At 42.1% G+C, this 20,894-nt stretch overlaps 2 protein-coding genes across 2 annotated transcripts in view; both read left to right on the top strand.

Moving 5' to 3' along the window:
- The first annotated feature begins 2,301 nt into the window (after positions 1-2,301).
- Positions 2,302-2,886, top strand: LOC115956296. The gene has a single exon (XM_031074718.1). It carries the CDS (start codon positions 2,302-2,304, stop codon positions 2,884-2,886), a length of 585 nt encoding a protein of 194 aa, XP_030930578.1.
- A 12,803-nt stretch (positions 2,887-15,689) lies between these two features.
- The window catches only part of LOC115956294, a 50,422-nt gene continuing 45,217 nt past the window's right edge, over positions 15,690-20,894 (top strand). Inside the window, exons 1-2 of the mRNA XM_031074717.1 lie at positions 15,690-17,474; positions 18,126-19,687. Coding sequence (XP_030930577.1) covers positions 15,690-17,474; positions 18,126-19,687 — 3,347 coding nt within the window. The remainder of the gene's footprint in view (positions 17,475-18,125; positions 19,688-20,894) is intronic.

Below are 20,894 nucleotides of genomic sequence, written 5' to 3'. Positions count from 1 at the left end.
GTAACTTCCACCTGATTTATACTACTGTGGGGGCTATGGCCCAAAATAATGTATTGGGCCTTGGGCCTTATCCGAGGACACGAACAAATCCGAGGAGAGAAACATGACTTAGATGATCTATGTTACAAGCCTCATTAGTGGGAGACAAAGAGAAGAAAGTCCGAGGAGGAACTTCTCCTCGGACACAGCAGAACTAGTCCAAGTGTATACTCAAGCAGTTAAAGTATGCCCTCTGAACACGTGAAAGGGAAGAAAACTCAAAATATCTAAGGAAAAGCTGTCACTACCACATTAAATGCACTGTAGCTGCTTTTTTGACCGCATTAATGTGGAGAAGACTCTTGAACAGTGCTACCTTGGCTGTTGCAACTCACAGAGGATTGAAAGGGGTGTCTGATGGGATGGGTGCTCAAGTGGGGGTCCAGGTGATCAACAAGTGTAAGATCCAAATGATTAGAAAGAGCCTATATAATGTGGAAAAGCTCCCACGAAGAGGGGGCAGCAAAAAAGAAGAGAATATTGTAGCATGTAAAAGAACCCTAATGTGATGATCTGTATTTATAAGTAAAATTCGAGTCTCCTCGGACGGAAGGTCCTTTGATCATAACAACTTTTATTCGTATTTGATTGCTTCTTAACCCCATGCAAGCCGTTGCTCAACTCATCTAAACCTAGTTCTTTGACTCATACTCTACAAAATTTATTGTATTAGATTTTTTGGACCAGGATTCCATACAGTTTGGGCTTGGGCTTCAAACTTTGTCCCTACAATTGGCTCCGTCTGTGGGAAAGAACTTGTGTGTTAGTGAGTGCAATGGTTAAACATGGTAGGGTCAGGTCCACACCAAGAAAAACCCACGCAAAATTGATCCCCAGCGGACAGAACCCATTGGGCCTAAGTAGTAAAGTAATCCTCCTGACTCTGAGCAAAATCGAGGCAATGAAAGGAATTGAGAGGGGAGTGTGCATACTACTTAGACTAGACAAAGCCATTCCCAAGTAGGTAGTCGCATATCCCAAAGAAAAAACAATCGTCAATCCATGCAGCGAGAGATAGATGACTTGAAAAAGAGATTGCGCCATGCACAGCAAAGGCGGTCCCCTTCTAGCTCTGACATATCCTCTAATGAGGAGGAGGACGTCAGTTACATGTGGAGATCAAGAACTTCCCCAAACGAAACCTTCTTTTATGAAAAAGAGCAGCGTTATGGACGGAGACATAAGAGCCCATCTGATAAAGGCTTGGGTAATGATGCCATGAATAAAGCTCTGGATCAGAACTCTAAGTTACCTTTCACGCACAGGATAGAAGAAGCTAGACTACCTTGGCGTTTTCACTAACCTACGTTTACCATTTATAATGGCTGAACGGACCTTGTGGAGCATGTGAGCCAGTTTAACCAAAGAATTGCCATCCATTCTCAAAACGAGGCTTTAATGTGCAAAGTTTTCTCTTCAAGTCTAGGACTTGTGGCAATGAGGTGGTTCAACAGCTTGAAAACGAATTCCATAGATTCCTACAAGCAGCTCACCCAAGCCTTTAGCTCTCGTTTCATTACGAATAGCAGGGCTCCTCGGCCTCTGAGTTCATTGTTGTCATTATCCATATGCGAAAGGGAAACTTTAAAAGCATACTCGGACAGATATTGAGAAATGTACAACGAGATGAATGGTAACTACGACGACGTCGCCATCAGCACATTTAAAAGCAGTCTCCCCACCAAGCACTGTTTGAGGAAATCCCTAACTGGTAAACCTGTTACCAGAGTTCCTTAACTTATGGATCAGACGGACAAATACAAAAGGGTGGAAGAGAACCAACTACAAGGGAAAGGAAAGGAGAAGATCATCCCTAACAAGAGGAATAATTTCAGGTCGGAACGATACAACAAGAACCATTTGAGAAGAGATTTTGTAGGGCAATCTGTATCAGCCAACACATAAACGGTTAACGTTGTATTCAGAGAACTGGTACAACAGGTTTTGGAGAAAGTCAAGAATGAGCCATTCTTCAAGTGGCCGAATAAAAGGGCCGGAGACTCCTTAAAACACAACCAGAGTTTGTATTGTCAGCACCACGAAGACCATGGACATACCACCGAGGACTGTAGGAACCTATGGGACCATCTAGATTAGTTGGTCCGAGAAGGAAAATTGTGGCACCCTTTACATCCTTCCAGTGGTCATCTAGGTCAAGCAAACCAAGAACCCCAGAGAGACATATCTTTAAGACCTCCTATGGGTACGATAAATATCATCCTTGCTGCTCCGAGAAGAATCGACTCTTTTCCCTCCAGGGTAATGTCTGTGGCTCAGCTCTCCACCAAGGACAACGATCAGGAATCCAAAAGGTCTGAGAAGGAAGCCTCACCTATGCTGGGATTATCGGACAAGGATAAGATTGGAACCATCCAACCACATGACGATGCTTTGGTAGTTACACTTAGGTTTGGGGGGTTTGATGTGAAGAGAGTACTAGTAGACGAAGGCAGTGCTGTAGAAGTAATGTACCCTGATCTATACAAGGGGCTAAACCTAAAGCTCGAGGACCTAACGGCATATGATTCCCTTTTGGTAAGTTTCAAATGGAAGACTGTTACACCAAAGGGACAGATCAGACTGCCTATACAAACTAGTTCAGACATGGTGGAGATAGATTTCATTGTGGTCGACGCCTACTCACTGTACACAGTCATAGTGGCCAGACCTTGGCTCCACGCCCTAGGAGCTGTTTCTTCTACACTTCATCAAAAGGTGAAATACCCGTCAGAGGGCCAAGTAAAGGAGATTATAGGAAATCAAGTCATGGCTAGACAATGCATGGTGGCTGCCATCTCATGCCAATCTAATGCAAAATCCTCGGCCTCTATAAGAAAGGACTTATAGCAATCAACCACCTCGGCAATACCCGTTGATGAGCCAGTCGAGGAGGTAAAATGCAAAAGTCTATAAAGGGTTACTATTGATGACGACCCAGAGAAATTCTTTCAACTTGGCTCAGAACTACCCCTCCGAGAGAAAGAAGAATTGATTAGGTTTCTAAGAGAAAATGTTGACATGTTTGCATGGGACGCCTACAATGCCCCAGAGGTTAATCCGAATCTCATTTGCCACTACCTAAACGTTAACCCATCCTCTATTCCCAAAAAGCAACCACCCATGAAGTAACAAATCTAAAAAAGGTAGGGCCTATCAAAGAAGTCTTTTACCCCAAATGGTTGGTGAATATAGTGGTGATAAAAAAGAAGAGTGGGAAGTGGCGAGTCTGCATAGATTTCACAGACTAGAATAGGGCGTGCCCAAAAGACCCGTTCCCAATGCCTCAGATAGACCAGTTGGTAGATGCAACTATATAGGCCACCCTCGAATGAGCTTTTTGGATGCCTTCTAGGGTTATCATCAAATACCACTAGCCTCGGGAGATCAAGAGAAAACAACATTCATGACTTCTATCGGAAACTACTACTACAAAGTGATGCCTTTCGGTTTAAAGAATGCAGGGTCTACCTACCAAAGGATGATAACCAGAATGTTTGAACCGCAATTAGGCAAGAGTATTGAAGTCTACATAGACGACATGGTAGTAAAGATTAAAGTGGTATCTGAGCATATAAGAGATCTCGAAGTCATCTTTGGCATCTTAAGAAAACACAAACTGCATCTCAATGCCTCTAAGTGCTCATTCGGTGTCGAGTCTGACAAATTTTTGGGCTATATGGTAACTCATAGGGGAATTGAGGTGAGCTGAGATCAGATCAAAGAAATTCACAATTTACAAGCTCCTCAGAACCCAAAAGAAGTCCAGAAACTCACTGGAATGATCGCAACATTGAATCGATTTATTTCTCGATCTACAGACTAGTGCCATCCTTTCTACCTCCTGATGAAGAAGTGGGAAGGATTTGAGTGGTTCGAGGACTGTGCCTTAGCCTTCCAGCAACTTAAAGGGTACCTGTCACGGCCACCCATCATGTCTAGCCCTGAGGCTGACGAAGTTCTGTTCGCCTACATCACAGTGGCCCCTCACACTGTGAGCTTGGTGTTAATACGGGTTGACGACGGCGTACAATGGCCAGTTTACTATGTGAGTAAATCATTATATGAGGCCGAGGTGTGTTACTTACCATTGGATAAGGCAATTCTGGCAGTAGTGCATGCTACACGGAAACTCCTCCACTACTTCTAGGCACACATGGTCGTTGTTCTAACTCAACTTCCCCTCAGGTCGATACTTCAAAGTGCTGATTACACAGGAAGAATTGCCATGTAGAGCACGCTTCTGGGGGCTTTCGATATTAAATACATGCCTCGAACCTCCGTTAAGGGCCAAGTTCTCATTGGTTTAATAGTCGAATTTATTGAACCCCTAATAGAAGCAGTAGCAGAGGAGGAAAACATGGATAGAAAATTGGTTGGCATAATCTTTGCACAAGGAGCCTCATAGTGGAAAGTGTATGTTGATGGTGCGGCAAACCAAAGGTGATCTGGGGTAGGACCGGTTCTAATATCCCCTGAAAAGATTACCATAGAGAAGTTATTGAGACTAGCATTCTCGGCTACAAACGACGAAGCCGAGTATGAAGCTTTATTGTAAGGAATGGCCATGGTGCAGAAAATGGGAGGAAAGGCATTAGAAGTGTTCTCAGATTCCAGATTGGTTGTAGGCTAGCTGAGGGGTGAGTTGGAAGCCAGAGATGTAAGAATGGAGGAATACCTTTTGCAGTCGGACTTTGAATTCTTCAACTTGACGCACGTCTCTAGAAGTGGGAATACACATGCAGATTCATTAGCCACTCTTGGCATGTCCTCAGAGTAGGGTTTACCTTGAATCATCCTTGTTGAGGATTTGTACAAGGTAGATGTAATCAAAAAGGACACAGTTCAAATCCATCAAGTCAGAGTGAGTCTGAGTTGAATGGATCCCATAGTGAGTTTTCTCAAGGATGATGTACTGCCCGAAGAGAAACCTAAAGCCGAGATAATATGAAGAAAATCTCCTCAGTTCTGGCTGTCAGAGGATCACAAGCTGTACAAACGCTCCTATTCTAGGCCATACCTATTACGCGTGCACCCCGAAGCATCAGAGTTGTTACTCGAAGAATTGCATGAGGGAGTTCGTAGGAGTCACACAGGAGGAAGATCGCTAGCACACAAAGCCCTCACTCAAGGGTACTGATGGTCGGGCATGCAAAAAGAAAACCTAGAATATGTCAAGAAGTGCGACCAATGCCAAAGGTTTGCCCCAAATATCCACCAACCGGGAGGGGTCCTTAATCCCCTCTCCAGTCCTTGGCCGTTCGATCAATGGGGTCTGGATATTGTAGGCCCTTTCCCAAAAGCAACAGGAAACAAGCAATACTTGATTGTCAGCACAGACTACTTCACCAAATGGGTCGAAGCCGAGTCCCTGTCCAACATCAGGAACGTGGATGCAAAGAAATTCATCTGAAGGAACATCATTTCACGTTTCAGAATTCCTCATACCCTCATCTTGAACAATGGCCTTCAATTTCATAGTAAGACCTTTAGGAGATACCACTGCAACCTGGGAATTACGAACCGATATTCCACTCCGGCCTATCCTCAAGGAAACGGGCAAGCCGAGGTAGTAAATAAGGTCATAGTTAATGGGTTAAAGAAGAGATTGGATGATGCAAGGGGAAGATGGGTGAAAGAATTGCCACACGTCCTATGGACCTATCGAACTAAGCCACGATGGTCAACGGGAGAAACTTCTTTTTCTATGACTTACGGGGCCGAAGTTGTACTCCCCCTAGAAACTAGCTTTCCAACATTGAAAACAGGCACCTTCACCCCGAGCAACAACGACGAACTGCAAGAAAGAAGTTTGGATTTAATCGAGGAGAAAAGAGAAAAGGCAATAATCCAACTGGTCTATTACCACCAAAAGCTCAAGCAGAGGTATGATGCCAATGTAAAACTATGGCAACTAGGGCCAAAAGACCTAGTGCTGAGAAAAATTTTGGGTAATGCCAAGAACCCTTCCTGGGGAAAGTTGGGACCTAACTGGGAAAGCCCGTAGCGCATCACTTCTGTAGCAGGAATAGGTGCATATTATTTAGAAGACTTAGATGAGAGAGCTGTACCCCACCTATGGAATGTAAATAATCTAAGAAGGTATTATTATTAATAAAAGTAGTTTTGCCTACACTATATTTCATGGTAACTGTGCATCTTCCGGTTCACCACTATCCAAGTTTTAAACAGAACCTAAATCCTGCAAAGCTCCTTGAACCATAAGCTTAGGGGAAATTAATAACTTATGGCATTTATCCAAGTTTTAAACAAAATCTAAGTCTTGCATGGCTCCTCGTATCACAGACTTAGGGAAAATTAATGAGTTATGATATCTATCCAAGTTTTAAATAGAACCTAAGTCCTGCATGGCTCCTCGGACCACGGGCTTAGGGGAAATTAATAACTTATGACATCTATCCAAGTTTTAAACAAAACCTAAGTCCTGCATGACTCCTCGGACCACAGGCTTAAGGGAAATTAATAACTTATGGCATCTATCCAAGTTTTAAACAGAACTTAAGTCTTGCATGGCTCCTCGGACCACAGGCTTAGGGGAAATTAATAACTTATGGCATCTATTCAAGTTTTAAACAGATCCTAAGTCCTGCATGGCTCCTCAGATCACAAGCTTAGGGAAATTAATAACTTATGATATCTATCCATGTTTTAAACAGAACCTAAGTCCTGCATGGCTCCTCGGGCCACGGGCTTAGGGGAAATTAATAACTTATGATGACATCTATCCAAATTTTAAACAAAATCTAAGTCCTGCATGGCTCCTCGAACCACAGGCTTAAGGGAAATTAATAACTTATGGCATCTATTCAAGTTTTAAACAAAACCGAAGTCTTGCATGGCTCCTCGGACCACAGGCTTAGGGGAAATTAATAACTTATGGCATCTATTTAAGTTTTAAATAGATCCTAAATCCTGCATGGCTCCTCAGATCACAAGCTTAGGGAAATTAATAACTTATGATATCTATCCATGTTTTAAACAGAACCTAAATCCTGCATGGCTTCTCGGACCTCGGGCTTAGGGGAAATTAATAACTTATGACATCTATCCAAGTTTTAAACAAAACCTAAGTCCTGCATGGCTCCTCGGACCACAGGCTTAAGGGAAATTAATAACTTATGGCATCTATCCAAGTTTTAAATAGAACCTAAGTCTTGCATGGCTCCTCGGACCACAGGCTTAGGGGAAATTAATAACTTATGGCATCTATTCCAGTTTTAAACAGATCCTAAGTCCTGCATGGCTCCTCAGATCACAAGTTTAGGGAAATTAATAACTTATGATATCTATCCATGTTTTAAACAGAACCTAAGTCCTGCATGGCTTCTCGGACCACAGGTTTAGGGGAAATTAATAACTTATGGCATCTATCCAAATTTTAAATAAAACCTAAGTCCTGCATGGCTCATCGGACCACAGGCTTAGGGGAAATTAATAACTTATGATATTTATCCAAGTTTTAAACAGAACATAAGTCCTACACGGTAGCCTTTACTACCTAAAATTCATTGCACAGTCCTACTCTTAACACTTGGTTATATTGGCAAGATGTTATTGTAAACTTCAACTGAAGGCACAGTCACATTGACTCGGAACAATGCAATAAGATCCAATCAACATCAAGCAGAAGAACAAAGAGTAAGAGAAAGAGCATTCATATTAAGAAACAAAGATAAAACAATCAGATGAGAAGTCTTTGAAATAAAAAATGTAATACAACTCCTCTTCAAAATGATACAAAAAGAAAAAAGAGAAAAATCCTAGGTGCTAAGCCTCAGTAGGGGGATCTTCTTTTTCCTCTAGCTGAGGAGGAGGAACATTCTTGGCTTTTAGGTTAACCCCATGACCCTCGGCCTTAGTAAATTTCTCCTTAGAGGGATCCTTGGATTTGGAAGAGGGTTTTTCCCCTTTACCCTTGCCTTTGCCCTTCTCCCCCTTAACATCCTCACTTTAGACGATGATCTGGCTAGAGCCCTTAGTAATTTTGGCTACTGGGATGGCATCAGGGATAGCTGCTGGCTGCTCAAAAACTTCAGGGGCATCGGCAAGGACCTCCTGGATCTCTGGAGGATAGAAGATGTTTTCGAGCAACCTCCAAACAAAATCTACAGGGACATCCGTAGCATTGAGAGCCTTATCCCATGTAATGCTATAGTAGTCCTTACATACTTCTGACAGTTCCTCGGTAAGCCTTACTTTCGTCTTCTCCACTCCAAGCTGATAAGCAGCCCCCTTCTCAGCCTCGGTTGCTTCCTTGGCTAGTTGGACCTCTTCCTTAGCCTTCTACAACGCCGCTTTGAGATCTAGAATGGCTTGCTTCTTGGTGGCAAGGTTGATCTTAGTCACGTGCAGTTGTTGGCTCTGGTCCTCAGCTTGCTTCTCAGCATTTTTTAGGCCAACCTCAGCACTCTTATTGCCTGACTCTACCTTCTTAAATTTCTCAATCAACTTATACTGCTCTTGCTTGAAGGCCCTTAGTGTCTTCTTTATCTCGGCACAAGAGAGGGCTTCAGCGTCGACCATCTTGTGAGTCTCGCAACACCACTCCTCGGCCACAAAGACCTGCTGAGTAATTTGCCCAAAAATCAAAAAATGACATGAGTTAGAATAGAGTATGATTCAACAATTATGCCTGTAGGAGGATAAGTTGCCTTACCATCGCAAGGTCCTTCTTCAGGGACAAGAAGAGTTCATTCTGTGAGAAGTGCCTGTAAGCGTCCATGTCCCTAGGAAGGAGCATGGGCTGCTCCAAGGCTTCAACGATGTACCCTGCTTGGCCCCTTTGGTATTCCCGGACTGAGACATTATAGGGAATTGGTGCTTCGTCCACCTCGAGCCGAGAGCTCCAAGTACGCTATGGCACGAGCACTTCAACCTCTCCAGCTCGTTTCGACTCTCCACCTATACAATACTTTTGTCCCGAGGCTCTCAGGTCACCTTTTGTTGTTTCGTGCCATGGCGAGGACCCACCTTGCCTTCCTCAAGTGACTCGACCGGCCTTTTCTTCTTCAAGTCGGGATTAACTTTTAGGCCGAGGTTGGCGGGGACCTATAGAGGAGTAGGAGGAAGGTTGGAAGGAGCCTGGGACTTAGTGGGCGCCTTCAAGGTTGTCCCTTTGCCCCGAGCAACCATAAGCTCCCGTAAACTTTTATTGCCTTTGTTTGAAACCATGTTGCCTACCTTTTCGTCGGAGGAATCGTCTGGGCAAGCAATAACAAGAGGAGGAATGCAAATTGTGAAGTTTTTGTTCGGCTTGCCCTCGGTGTCCGAGAGTTCAATTAGGGGAGCTTTTGGGTTATCCTCCTTAAAATAAAACTCGTCTATCTCCTCCTCTAGTGAAAGGCAAGATGACTCAGTCTCTTCTTCAATAGATGCTGCAGCTCTGGGATGGTCTTGTGGAGGTAGCTGTGCAGCTAGTGGAGGATTCTGAAGAATAGGCAAGATAACCGGCGAAAGGTCCATTCAAGCCAAGAATCTCGGCTTTGACACATCAATCCGAGATAACCTCGAACTACCAGCTTTTATTGATTGGCCGACGTCCAAGAAAGCGCGGGATAAGGGTTTGTAACCCAAGATTAAGTGAGCAGCACGCAATTTTCTGTCCTCGTGAACAAAGATCTCTGACCTTAGGAGGTAGTTAAGGGCTTGAACATTGGTATGGATGAGCCGAGGAGCAACGTGGGCTCTATCTACAAAACAGCCAAGAAGGGAATTATAGTTAGATCACTAAAAAGATATCTTTTTAAAAAAAAAAGTTTGAATTTCCAAGCAAAAGGAATAAAACTAAAGGGTTAAATCCCCTTCCCAAGGGATTGATCCTAAAGGTACCCCACCTAGATCTCCAGCCCAAGTTGGACAATGAAGACCGTCACTCCATTCCCCCGAGGCAATCAAGTAGTCATCCTTCATACCCTTATTGGACTTAGGAAGATAGGATATTAGCCTAACGACCTCAGACCGAGATTTAAGGTAGTACCCCATGCTGGAAAATGGTGGCACTCGTACATGTGAACCATGTCGTGCCATGTGAGACCTAAGCCCTTCTGCTCGTTTAGGGCATCTATGCAGCCCAAAACCCTAAATAGGTTGGGGACGCACTGATAAGGTGTCAACCTATGGTTAAGCAAATAATTGCAAATAATCCCGAGTAATCCTATGCATGGGAAGCGTCATTCATCCCTCTATGAAAACAATCATGGGAATGACGACTTCACCCATATCTCTATCTGTTAGTACTCAGTCCAGAGGACAATATTCCAAAACCACCCCTTGTGGAATGTGGTACCTAGCTCTAAAAGCCTCCATAGCAGCTGGTGTATCTACTAAACGCTTGAATTTACCCATCTAGATGAACTGAAGGGCCGAGGAGGAAGGCCGAGATGAAAATAAGGTAATGTAAAGGAATGGGAACTTACGGGTATTCGTACAATAATCTCTGAAGCTTTTAGAGATCTGTTCAAAGAAAAACTTCTCACAAGAATGACTACGGGAATTCAAAAGTCTGGTGCGTTTTAGGAAGACTGGGCGCTGAAGTTCTCCAAAGTTCTTGGATGTTCATAAAAAAGAAAGGCAAAAAGAGTTTCTTCAAGGCTTTATATAGTAGGAGAGGAGGGAAAAGATTGCTCCCGCTCAAAATTCTAGGAGGAATGCCAGCCGTTAGATTTGCGCTTCGCCATTGGATGTGGGGAACACAAAGCCTCCTGGAGCAATTAATAGCGCCTTGTAATCTACAACGCATCAGAAGCAACCACTCCCGCACGTGTGAACCAAAAATTAATTGGTCTTATCTCTTAAAAAATCAAAACCCCGCTTTTCTCCTCGGATGGAGAGAAAAATCAGAGTTTTGAGGGGCTATTATGGGGACTATGACCCAAAATAATGTATTGGGCCTTGGGCCTTGTCTGAGGACGCTAACAAGTCCGAGGAGAGAAACATGACTTAGATGATCTACGTTACAAGCCTCATCAGTGGGAGATAAAGAGAAGAAAGTCTGAGGAGGAACTTCTTCTTGGACACGGCAGAACTAGTCCAAGTGTATACTCAAGCAGTTAAAGTACGCCCCCTGAACACATGAAAGGGAAGAAGACTCAAAATATCTAAGGAAAAGCTGTCACTGCCACATTAAATGCACTGCAGTTGCTTTTTTGACCGCATTAATGTGGAGAAGACCCCTGAACAGTGCTGCCTTGGCTGCTGCAACTCACAGAGGACTGAAAAGGGTGTTTGATGGGATGGGTACTCAAAAGGAGATCCAGGTGATCAACAGGTGTAAAGTCCAGATGATTAGGAAGAGCCTATATAATGTGGAAAAGCTCCCACGAAGAGGGGGTAGCAAAAAAGAAGAAGAGAATACTGTAGCATATAAAAGAACCCTAATGTGGTGATCTGTATTTATAAGTAAAATTCTAGTCTCCTCGGACGGAAGGTCCTTTGATTATAACAGCTTTTATTCATGTCTGATTGCTTCTTAACCCCATGCAAGCCATTGCTTAACTCACCTAAACCTAGTTCTTTGACCTATACTCTACAAAATTTATTGTATTGGGCTTTTTGGACCAGGATCCATACAGTTCGAGCTTGGGCTCCAAACTTTGTCCCTACAACTACAATGTTTTCTTTGCATGTTCTCAAATCTATTATGCTTCTATAATTTCTCTCCCAATATTTACTTTTCACTTTCAAATAGGTACGTTCATATTCAAAATTTCACGTTCCTCTTAAATAGTTTGTTTTTTATTTTATATTGAATCCCAAATTTGATTTTTTATTGAATCCCAAAATATTATGTTTGTTGGAAGTATTTAGTTTAGCTGTCTCTTTTAAAAAAATTATAATTCAACAAGCAAAAAATAAATTAAAAATAGTCGTTAACCCCAGAAAAATATTGATTTGTTTGTTGAATTCTAAAATATTATGTTTGTTTGAAGTATTTAGTTTAGTTATCCCTGAAAGCTGTTTATAAGTCAATAAGAAAAAAAAATTTAAAAAAAAAGTTGTTAACCCAAAAACAAAGCAAGTATTCGTAGTGTATTTCCACCATCTTTGCAATAACCATGTGGTTTCTCTAATAGTTTTGATTAGGGAAATTGGGGGGGGGGGGGGGGGGGTGAAGGAATGGAGGCTGCAAGGTTTGGACACCAAAGAAGGCTTATGATCATGTACAAGAAAAGGATGGCAAAGATGTACTCCACAAACATAGAGTCGTCAAAGAAATTTGGAGGTGGAAGTCATAGGAGTAAAAAGCCTGATGACATATCAATGACCCATGAAATAGGTAGTTGTAAGAGAGCCATACTTAATAGGTGAATGGTACTTAACCTTACTCGGGAAAGTAGTTCAAATGCTCAATGTTTATGGCGATCAATCCCTTCACTTATGTTTTTTCTCACTCGGTTGTTGGGCTTAATGCTGATGTTGCTACTATGTCTAATGTGTAAGAAGTTGGGAGACATCTGCCTACAAATGTCAGTGCCTTGGATGAGTATTTGCCTACCACTGAGCTTAGGTACTATATTAATAATTGTTTATGATTGTACTAATTCAATAATTAGCTTGGTTAGAGTATATGTATGGCTCCAACTTGCCTAGAAGAGTATTGAATCTTCGCTTAGGATTCTGGTTGCATGATTAATAGTATTCTAGATCTGATCATTTTGTGTCTCAATGTAAATGGCCTAAATTATTTTGTGATTTAATAGGGTCTCACTAAAATAAAATGCAGCCATGTTATAGGGTTCACTGCAACGGCCATTCAGAATGGCTTGCTACCCATCATAGAACCAGCTCACATGGTGGTCTATTATTCATGCCATGGATTGCCCTTGATAATGTTGACTGTTATTGCTTACCATTTTTGTTTAACTGATAAAGGATTGATATGCATTTTATATTAAATAGTGATGAAATTATCCAAAACGCAGTGAAATGTAATTTGAACAGCTTTTATAGCTGTCAAATATTTTGGTCTATTATTATTCATGCCTTGGATTGTCCTTCATACTGTTTACTGTTAGTGATGGAGAATTTGAAGTTTTAGATTTTCAGAAAATTCATGTTATTGTTACTTTTAATTAGAAACATTGTTTAATTGTCTTAATTTAGAATGTACTATTTTAATTTACTTTGCTTTACTCTGACTCTATCAATTTACTTTTCTTTTTTGCCCATTTCTGTAAGTACTTTGAATAGGTTCATGTCTTGAAATTTGGGTTCAATGGTAATTAAATAGGAAATTTTATTAATAGTTGTACCATCGCTGTTGAGATCTGCATTTGCATACATTACTTAACCTCACCTACTGTAGCCATACATAATAGAAGCTTGACACTTAACTTGGGGTTTTTGTGTGTGATAATTATGGTGTGTAGTTATATATGATTGTACAGTATTAGTTCTTACTTCATTGCTATCCATAGTGATTATAGAGTTCTGCAACTCTAGAAATAGGCTGTTCTTGGTCTCTGGAGATTTCTATGTATAGTAGGTCCATAAAGGTATTCTATTAGAGAAAGCCACTTTCAGAAACATGGAGGTATCATAATTAGTCAATCATTTGATTTGTGGGATTTGGCTGAACTACCAGCTATAAATTTTCCCTGATTAACTACCATCTGCAATTAGAGAAAAGATTTTACAATTGTCAATTTTCATGTTCTTCTTCATTCTCTTGAAGAGTTAGGATTAGCTTTATGTCCATGCAACACTACTCACTGAACATTTATTTTTACGTTTTTACTGATGTGGCATTGTAAATTGATACCACAATAAACAAAAAAAAAAAAAAAATATATATATATATATATATATATATATAGAAAGTTCCATCAGTGTTGTACAAATTAGCCAAAGTGGAGATTATAGTAAGTTTTTGTAAATTGATAACAGAAATATATATCTATAGTAAATTGGATTATTGTATGTTAATAAGTTGAACATATCATCTTTTATATTTTAAGTTTGGAAATGCGGTATAGAAAAGCCAATGACCAAGACCTAGGTAAAAGGCCAGTTGTCCTGTTGCTAGGAAAGTCTCCCTCTGGAAACTTCGCCTAGCCAGTGACATTGTCGTCCCTTCCCAGCGAAGGTGAGTTTAGTCCCTTGAGATAACTACGTTATCCCAAGGCTTGTGGGTTTTTCTTCAGGGGTCTGGGAAACACCTAGGATAGTTCTTTAATCTCTGGAACACCATCAATGGAGGACATTACAAAGCACTGGAGCTCGCTTTCCCTCTCTGAAAAAGAAGGATCCGGTCTCCGTCTGCGAAAGGAGCAAGCTGTGGAGGAGTTCGCCATTGCAGCTAGGTTCCTCACAAAGCGTCCTCTTAATATTGAAGCCATAGCCAACACATTCACTCCTCTATGGAGATCCAAGTCAGGTTTTAAAATAAAAAATCTAGGTAATCATCTGATGCTTTTCTCCTTCGGTAACAGGGGAGACATTGATAGGATCATCAAGTTAGAACCTTGGTCCTTTGACAAACATTTAGTGGTATTAACCCAATATGATAAAGATACAACCCTCAACCCCATGGAAATGAAGAGGGCAGCTTTCTGGGTTCAAGTTTTTGATATACCTGTTAGGTTCCGAAACAGAGAAGTTGCAGAGCAGATTTGTGAAGCCATAGGAACCATCATCCACCCCTCAGATGTCCCTGATAGTGACGGTGGCAGCTTCATCAGAGTTAGAATTTTAGTTGATATCTCTCTACCTCTATGCAGGGGCAGACTCATCACGCTGGAGAATGGCAGAGAACACTGCATTTCATTTAAATATGAGCGTCTACCCAACTTGTGCTATTGGTGTGGGCTCCTTACCCATGGTGATAAAGACTGCAATAAATGGATTGACAGTGAAGGTTCTCTCCAACCAAAAGATCAACAATATGGCCCCTGGCTAAGGGCCCCGCCTTTTCAAGCTTCAAGAAAAAATGTAATAAATGTCCCAGGTTTTTTTGCAAAGAAAAACATGGAAAACTCAGGCCCTCTATCACCGGATCCGCCCACTCAACCACCCCCAACGACCTCTGGATTGGCCTCGGTACCCACCCCTCCTCCTCTGTCAACTTTTAATGCAACTGACTTCAAGATGTCCAATCCCGAAAAATCAGGGGCTCTGCAGACCAAGTCAAATTCAAATTTTGACACCAGCCTGAAATCTCCCCCCACTAAAGACTTTGAAGAGCTAATTAGCGAAATAGACCAAGAGATTTCGTGTTTTGACCATGCGGAGGCCTACCAAACGGATAGCAATGGGCCTCTCTCTAATCCGGTCCCAGGCCCAGACATTCTCTCCCCATTACACCAACCCATTAATGCAAAGCCCCTCCAAGACATTACAAACTATCCCCAACCCAACCCTCAGGCCCATGAAGAGAAAAAATGGTCCCGTATACAAAGGCCCTCCTTCCTCTCTGAAGATCAATCTCTAAACACTTCTCTGGGCAAGCGTCTTCTCCTTCCATCCTTTGACGATCTCTCTCCAGCGAAACGCAGAAACTCTCCATCCAGTGGCAAAAATGTCAACTTCTCACCAATGGCGGCGGCTGCTCTCCAGCCTCGCCGAGCCAAATGAGTTGGCTGTGCTGGAACGTGCGCGGGCTTGGGAACCAGCGCACCGTTCGTGAACTCGGATCCATGGTTCGAAGACAAGATCCCACTGCTCTCTTCTTAGCCGAGACTTGGGCAGGAGAAGAACGTTTGAAACGGCTATGTAGGGAGCTCCTCTTTGATCATTTTTGGATTGTTCCTCAGGTTAACAAAACCGGTTGTTTAGCTCTTTTTTGGAAAAAATCGGTCCACATTGAGGTAATTTCTTCCTCCCCCAATCATATTGATACAATAGTTGGTAGTATCCTTGAAAATCAGTGGCGTTTTACTGGTATGTATGGGTTTGCGGAAGCAGCTAGAAAACCAGAAACTTGGTCCTTGATCAGGTCCTTACATCTTTCTGTTTCCCTTCCCTGGCTATGCGCAGGGGATTTCAATGAAATCTTGTGGTCGCATGAAAAATTGGGTCTCGGTCCAAGAAATGAAGGCTGTATGAAGGCTTTCCGCGATACACTTGACGAATGTGGGCTGAAGGACCTGGGATATCGGGGAGATAAATTCACCTGGAAGGGTAGAAGACAGGGTGGTATGGTGTTTGAAAGGCTCGACAAGGCAGTAGCCAACAACCAGTGGTTCTTCCTAAACCCGGGCTCAGTGATTCACCATCTTAATACCCACTCCTCAGACCATAAACCAATTGTTATCTTCCCGGATGGTATAATCCCGAATTTGAATAGGCCTTTCAAATTCGAAAAAATGTGGCTAAGTGACGGGGGCTGTAGCCGGACTGTGAAGGATGCCTGGGGCCCCTCCTCTCCAGATGCTTCAATGGCCTTGATTGCAGGTAAATTAAAAAATTGTGGTGATAAATTACTCGCTTGGAGTCGCCTCTCTTTCGGTAACATTAAGAGATCGATTGAGTTGAATTCGAAGAAGCTTAACAGAGCCGAAATAGCAGCTGCTGAAGGTAGGGGTGATGCAAATTTAATTTGGTCTTTGAAAACGGAGCTGAACAACTTGCTTGACAAAGAAAGTCAAATGTGGCACCAACGGTCAAGAATTCTGTTTTTGAAGGAGGGTGACCGTAATGCTAAATATTTCCACAGCAAAACCTCACAGAGATTTCGCAGAAACAGGATCTTGGGTTTAAGAAATGAGGCAAATACCTGGTGTTCGGAGGACTCCCAAATTAAGGAGATTGCAACCCAATACTACCATACTCTGTTCTCCTCCTCACAACCCACAGACTTTAATAGTATTCTAGAGGCCATTCATCCATCAGTTACACAGGTGATGAATGACCAACTCCTTCGACCCTTCTCTCGGGACGAAATTGAGGCTGCCATGAATCAGATGGAACCTGCCACTGCCCCTGGCCCAGACAGTATGCCCCCTCTATTCTATCAATCTTTTTGGTCTATCATTGGTGATGAGATATGCTCTGCTGTCCTAGATTGTTTAAATAATTGCAAAATCCCTGTTGTGATTAATCATACAAATATTACATTGATTCCAAAAGTGAAATCTCCAGAGAACATTACCGAATTCAGGCCAATCAGCCTTTGTAATGTAGTCTATAAACTAGCTTCCAAAGTCCTAGCTAATAGACTTAAGGTGATCTTACCTGCTGTAGTTTCAGAAAATCAAAGCGCTTTCCAGGCTGGGAGAGTCATCACAGATAACGTTCTCATGGCCGTTGAAACCCTTCACTTCATGAAAAATCACCAATCCGGCAAGACGGGTTTCATGGCTTTGAAGTTGGATATGAGTAAGGCCTACGACCGTGTTGAATGGCTTTATCTTGAGAAGATCATGAGAAAGATGGGATTTGCTGAGAAATGGGTAGCTTTAATGATGGAATGCGTTACTACGGTAAGTTACTCCATTCTTATAAATGGAGAACCTTCTTCCGTGATCCGTCCATCGAGAGGCATCAGACAAGGGGACCCTCTCTCCCCGTATCTGTTTCTATTGTGCACTGAGGGTCTCCACAGCCTTTTACATCAAGCAGAAGCTATGGGGCATATCCACGGAATATCCATTTGCAAAAAAGGCCTGAGGCTCACCCACCTGTTTTTTGCCGACGATAGCCTGATTTTCTGCCGAGCCTCCATGCTTGAATGCCAAAAAATTCAGTCTCTCCTCTCTTGCTACGAGAAAGCTTCGGGGCAGCTCCTTAATATGCACAAAACGAGTTTATTCTTTAGTAAGTCTACCCCCCTGGACACCCTTAACCAAATTAAGGCTTCTCTTGGAGCCCAAGAAGTGAAACAATGCGAGAAATACCTAGGTTTACCAACCTTAATAGGAAAAAACAAGAAGGCAAGTTTCAGATACATTAAGGAAAGGGTTTGGGCGAAGCTTCAAGGCTGGAAAGAACAGCTCCTCTCTTAAGCTGGTCGGGAAGTGCTTCTCAAGGCAGTCATCCAAGCTATACCAACTTATGCCATGAGTTGTTTCAAGCTACCAATCACCCTTTGCAATGAAATAGAATCCCTGATTAAAAAATTCTGGTGGGGGCAGCGTGGTGAGCAGAGGAAAATCCACTGGGCCAAGTGGAGCTCGCTTTGTAAACCAAAGAGTTTAGGTGGCATGGGTTTTAGGGATCTTCAAAAGTTTAACGATGCGATGCTAGCGAAACAAGTGTGGCGCCTGCTAGCATGCGAGGACTCCCTTTTCTACAGATTTTTCAAAGCCAAATTCTTCCCTACGGGTACCATTCTTGAGGCAAAAGAAGGGAATGGGTCATTCGCTTGGAAAAGCATCCTCAAGGGCAGAGGAATTATCCATCAAGGCATGCTGTGGAGGGTGGGCAACGGTGCATCAATCCAGATCTACCATGATAATTGGCTGCCTGATCCGAGCCTCAAGAAGATCATCTCAAAACCTCTCTTGTTGGACAGCCGGGAATTGGTATCTAGTCTTATCGATAATGAGAGGCAGTGCTGGTCACAGGAGTTAATAGACACGAACTTCTTCCCCTTCGAAGCAGCCATAATCAAGGCCATTCCTCTCAGCTTTGGCAATTGCTCAGATGCTAGGTTCTGGCCGCTTAACAGAGATGGTATTTACTCCGTCAAGTCCGGGTATCATTTGTTGGTAAATTCGGAAAGTGATGAGCTCCCCAGGGCCTCTGACCCCTCCAATGCTAGACGGCTGTGGAAAGGTATTTGGAATTTAAAAGTTCCAAATAGAGTGAAGAACTTAATGTGGAGAGCGGGGTCTGACTCACTGCCTTCGAAATCCAATCTCAGGAAAAGAAAAATTCCAATAGATACTACTTGCTCAACATGTGGCCTGGAAGTAGAATCTTTGCTCCATGCAATCTGGTCTTGCGCTTCACTAATACAGGTTTGGAAGGTTCACTTTGCTGAGCTTATTAAAGAAGTGGGTGAGGCTTCTTGCTTTCTTGATGTTCTGCAAGTGGGGTTTGATAAGAGTCACCATATGGATTTATTTGCCATGATTGTTTCACTGATTTGGACTAGGCGCAACAAACTCCGTGTGGGTGAGGCAGTCACTCCGCTTGCTCTGCTCAACCAGTTGGCGTCTACCAGCCTTCTAGAATTCCAACAATCCTCCCTTAACCATCCAAAATCTCCCTCCCATCCAAAGGTCACGAAATGGCTGCCTCCTCCCCCGAACTGGGTTAAAGTTAACTTCTACGGAGCTACTTTCATCGATTCTAACTTTGCTGGTTTGGGAGCAATTATTCGCAATGACATGGGTCTAGTTATGGCTGCTTTTACCCAACACATTCCACTGCCTACATCCGTAGAGATGGTGGAAGTATTGGCAGCCCGGGGTGCCCTCTGCTTTGCAAAGGATCTCGGCTTCAACTTGGTAATTGTGGAAGGTGACTCTGAGATTATTATTAAAGCCATTAATAGTAATGGTCTCTCTGCTTCCAGCTTTGGCCACATTTTGCAGGATATCAAATCGGTCTCCTCTTCGCTTGGAGGTGTTCTCTTCAAACATACTCGTAGACAAGGCAACTTAGTTGCCCATAGGCTTGCTAGAATGGCTTGTAAATTTGCAAATTTCCATTCCTGGATGGAGGATGTTCCTCCAGGAATCATAGACGCGTATGTTTCTGAAGTTATAAAATGATCCCCCCCCCCCCCCTCTTTCTTTGAGGGTGGTTTCTCAAAAAAAAAAAGGTAAAAGGCCAAACAACACACAAATTAAGTGAGTGTTTGGATAGGAATTATTATTGCGTGGCGTTTGCGTTTTGCTTCCTTTTTTTTTTTTTTTCTTTTTTCTTTTTTTCACACTTTTCAGCTTTTAGAGACAAATTTTGCTATTCATGCACTGTTTATCACTGTTCACGCACTGTTCATGGGACCCACAACCACTTTATTCAGAAAAAAATATTAAAAATGGGACCCACGGCACTATTCACACATTTAAAAATTATTTTACTATAATATTTTCAGTTTTCAGTTTCAGTAAAAGTAAATTGTATCTAAACGGACCCTTAGGTATAAAAATTACTATTTGGAATTTTATATTCATCGTAATTTTTCATTTTTGTCATTCTATTAGAAATTTTGTATTCATTGTAATTTTCCATTTTATTGGGTTGTTACTAAATTTAAAGTAATATTAATTTTTGACACATGTTTTTGTATATTATATATTTCCATTACGAAACTTCATCTAATTATGCTTCATTTTTCCCTATCTTCTAGGAAAATTTATAGTGCCATGGAACTTTGGCCCACCAAGTTGTGTGTCAATATTGTAGTGCACTATTATGGTACTGTTAGGACATATGTGTTTCACATGTTAAGAACATATGTCATGATTTTATGTAATTGGCTTATCTTTTGACAAAATGCACTTTATTTGTATTTGGGCAGATTTAAGATGTCGTTAAATACTTCAAGAAATCTTGTTTCAAGATCAAGTATTGAAACCTTCAAGTCTGTTCAAGAAAACAAGTTCAGAGTGCAAAGTCATTAAAGCTCGACAGCTACATCTATCGAGTTTAAGGAATCTGTTCTACATTCGGTGTGCTCGACACATGCTTGATAGCTGCTCAACACCTGTTATCTGTCGAGGTTTAAGATTTTCAGAATTCCAATATGATTTTCTTGGGATCCGTGAATGTGTCTTTGGGATTTCTTTTCTCCTAATCCTAAACATATAAAAAGATCAGTTTAAGGGTCGTCAAAAAGTTCATAAGTTGCACAAGTTTTGAGCAAATTCTGTTCAAGCAAATTGTGACCGGAGACGAAGTTCTTGCCCTAGTTCATCTCTTTCTCTTGAAGAAGTTGCTGTGTATGTGCA

Source organism: Quercus lobata, chromosome 8 (assembly GCF_001633185.2).
Source record: "Quercus lobata isolate SW786 chromosome 8, ValleyOak3.0 Primary Assembly, whole genome shotgun sequence".
Classification (NCBI taxonomy): Eukaryota; Viridiplantae; Streptophyta; class Magnoliopsida; order Fagales; family Fagaceae; genus Quercus; species Quercus lobata.
The sequence above is the reverse complement of the archived record's forward strand: the minus strand, read 5'-3'. Positions and strand labels throughout refer to the sequence as shown.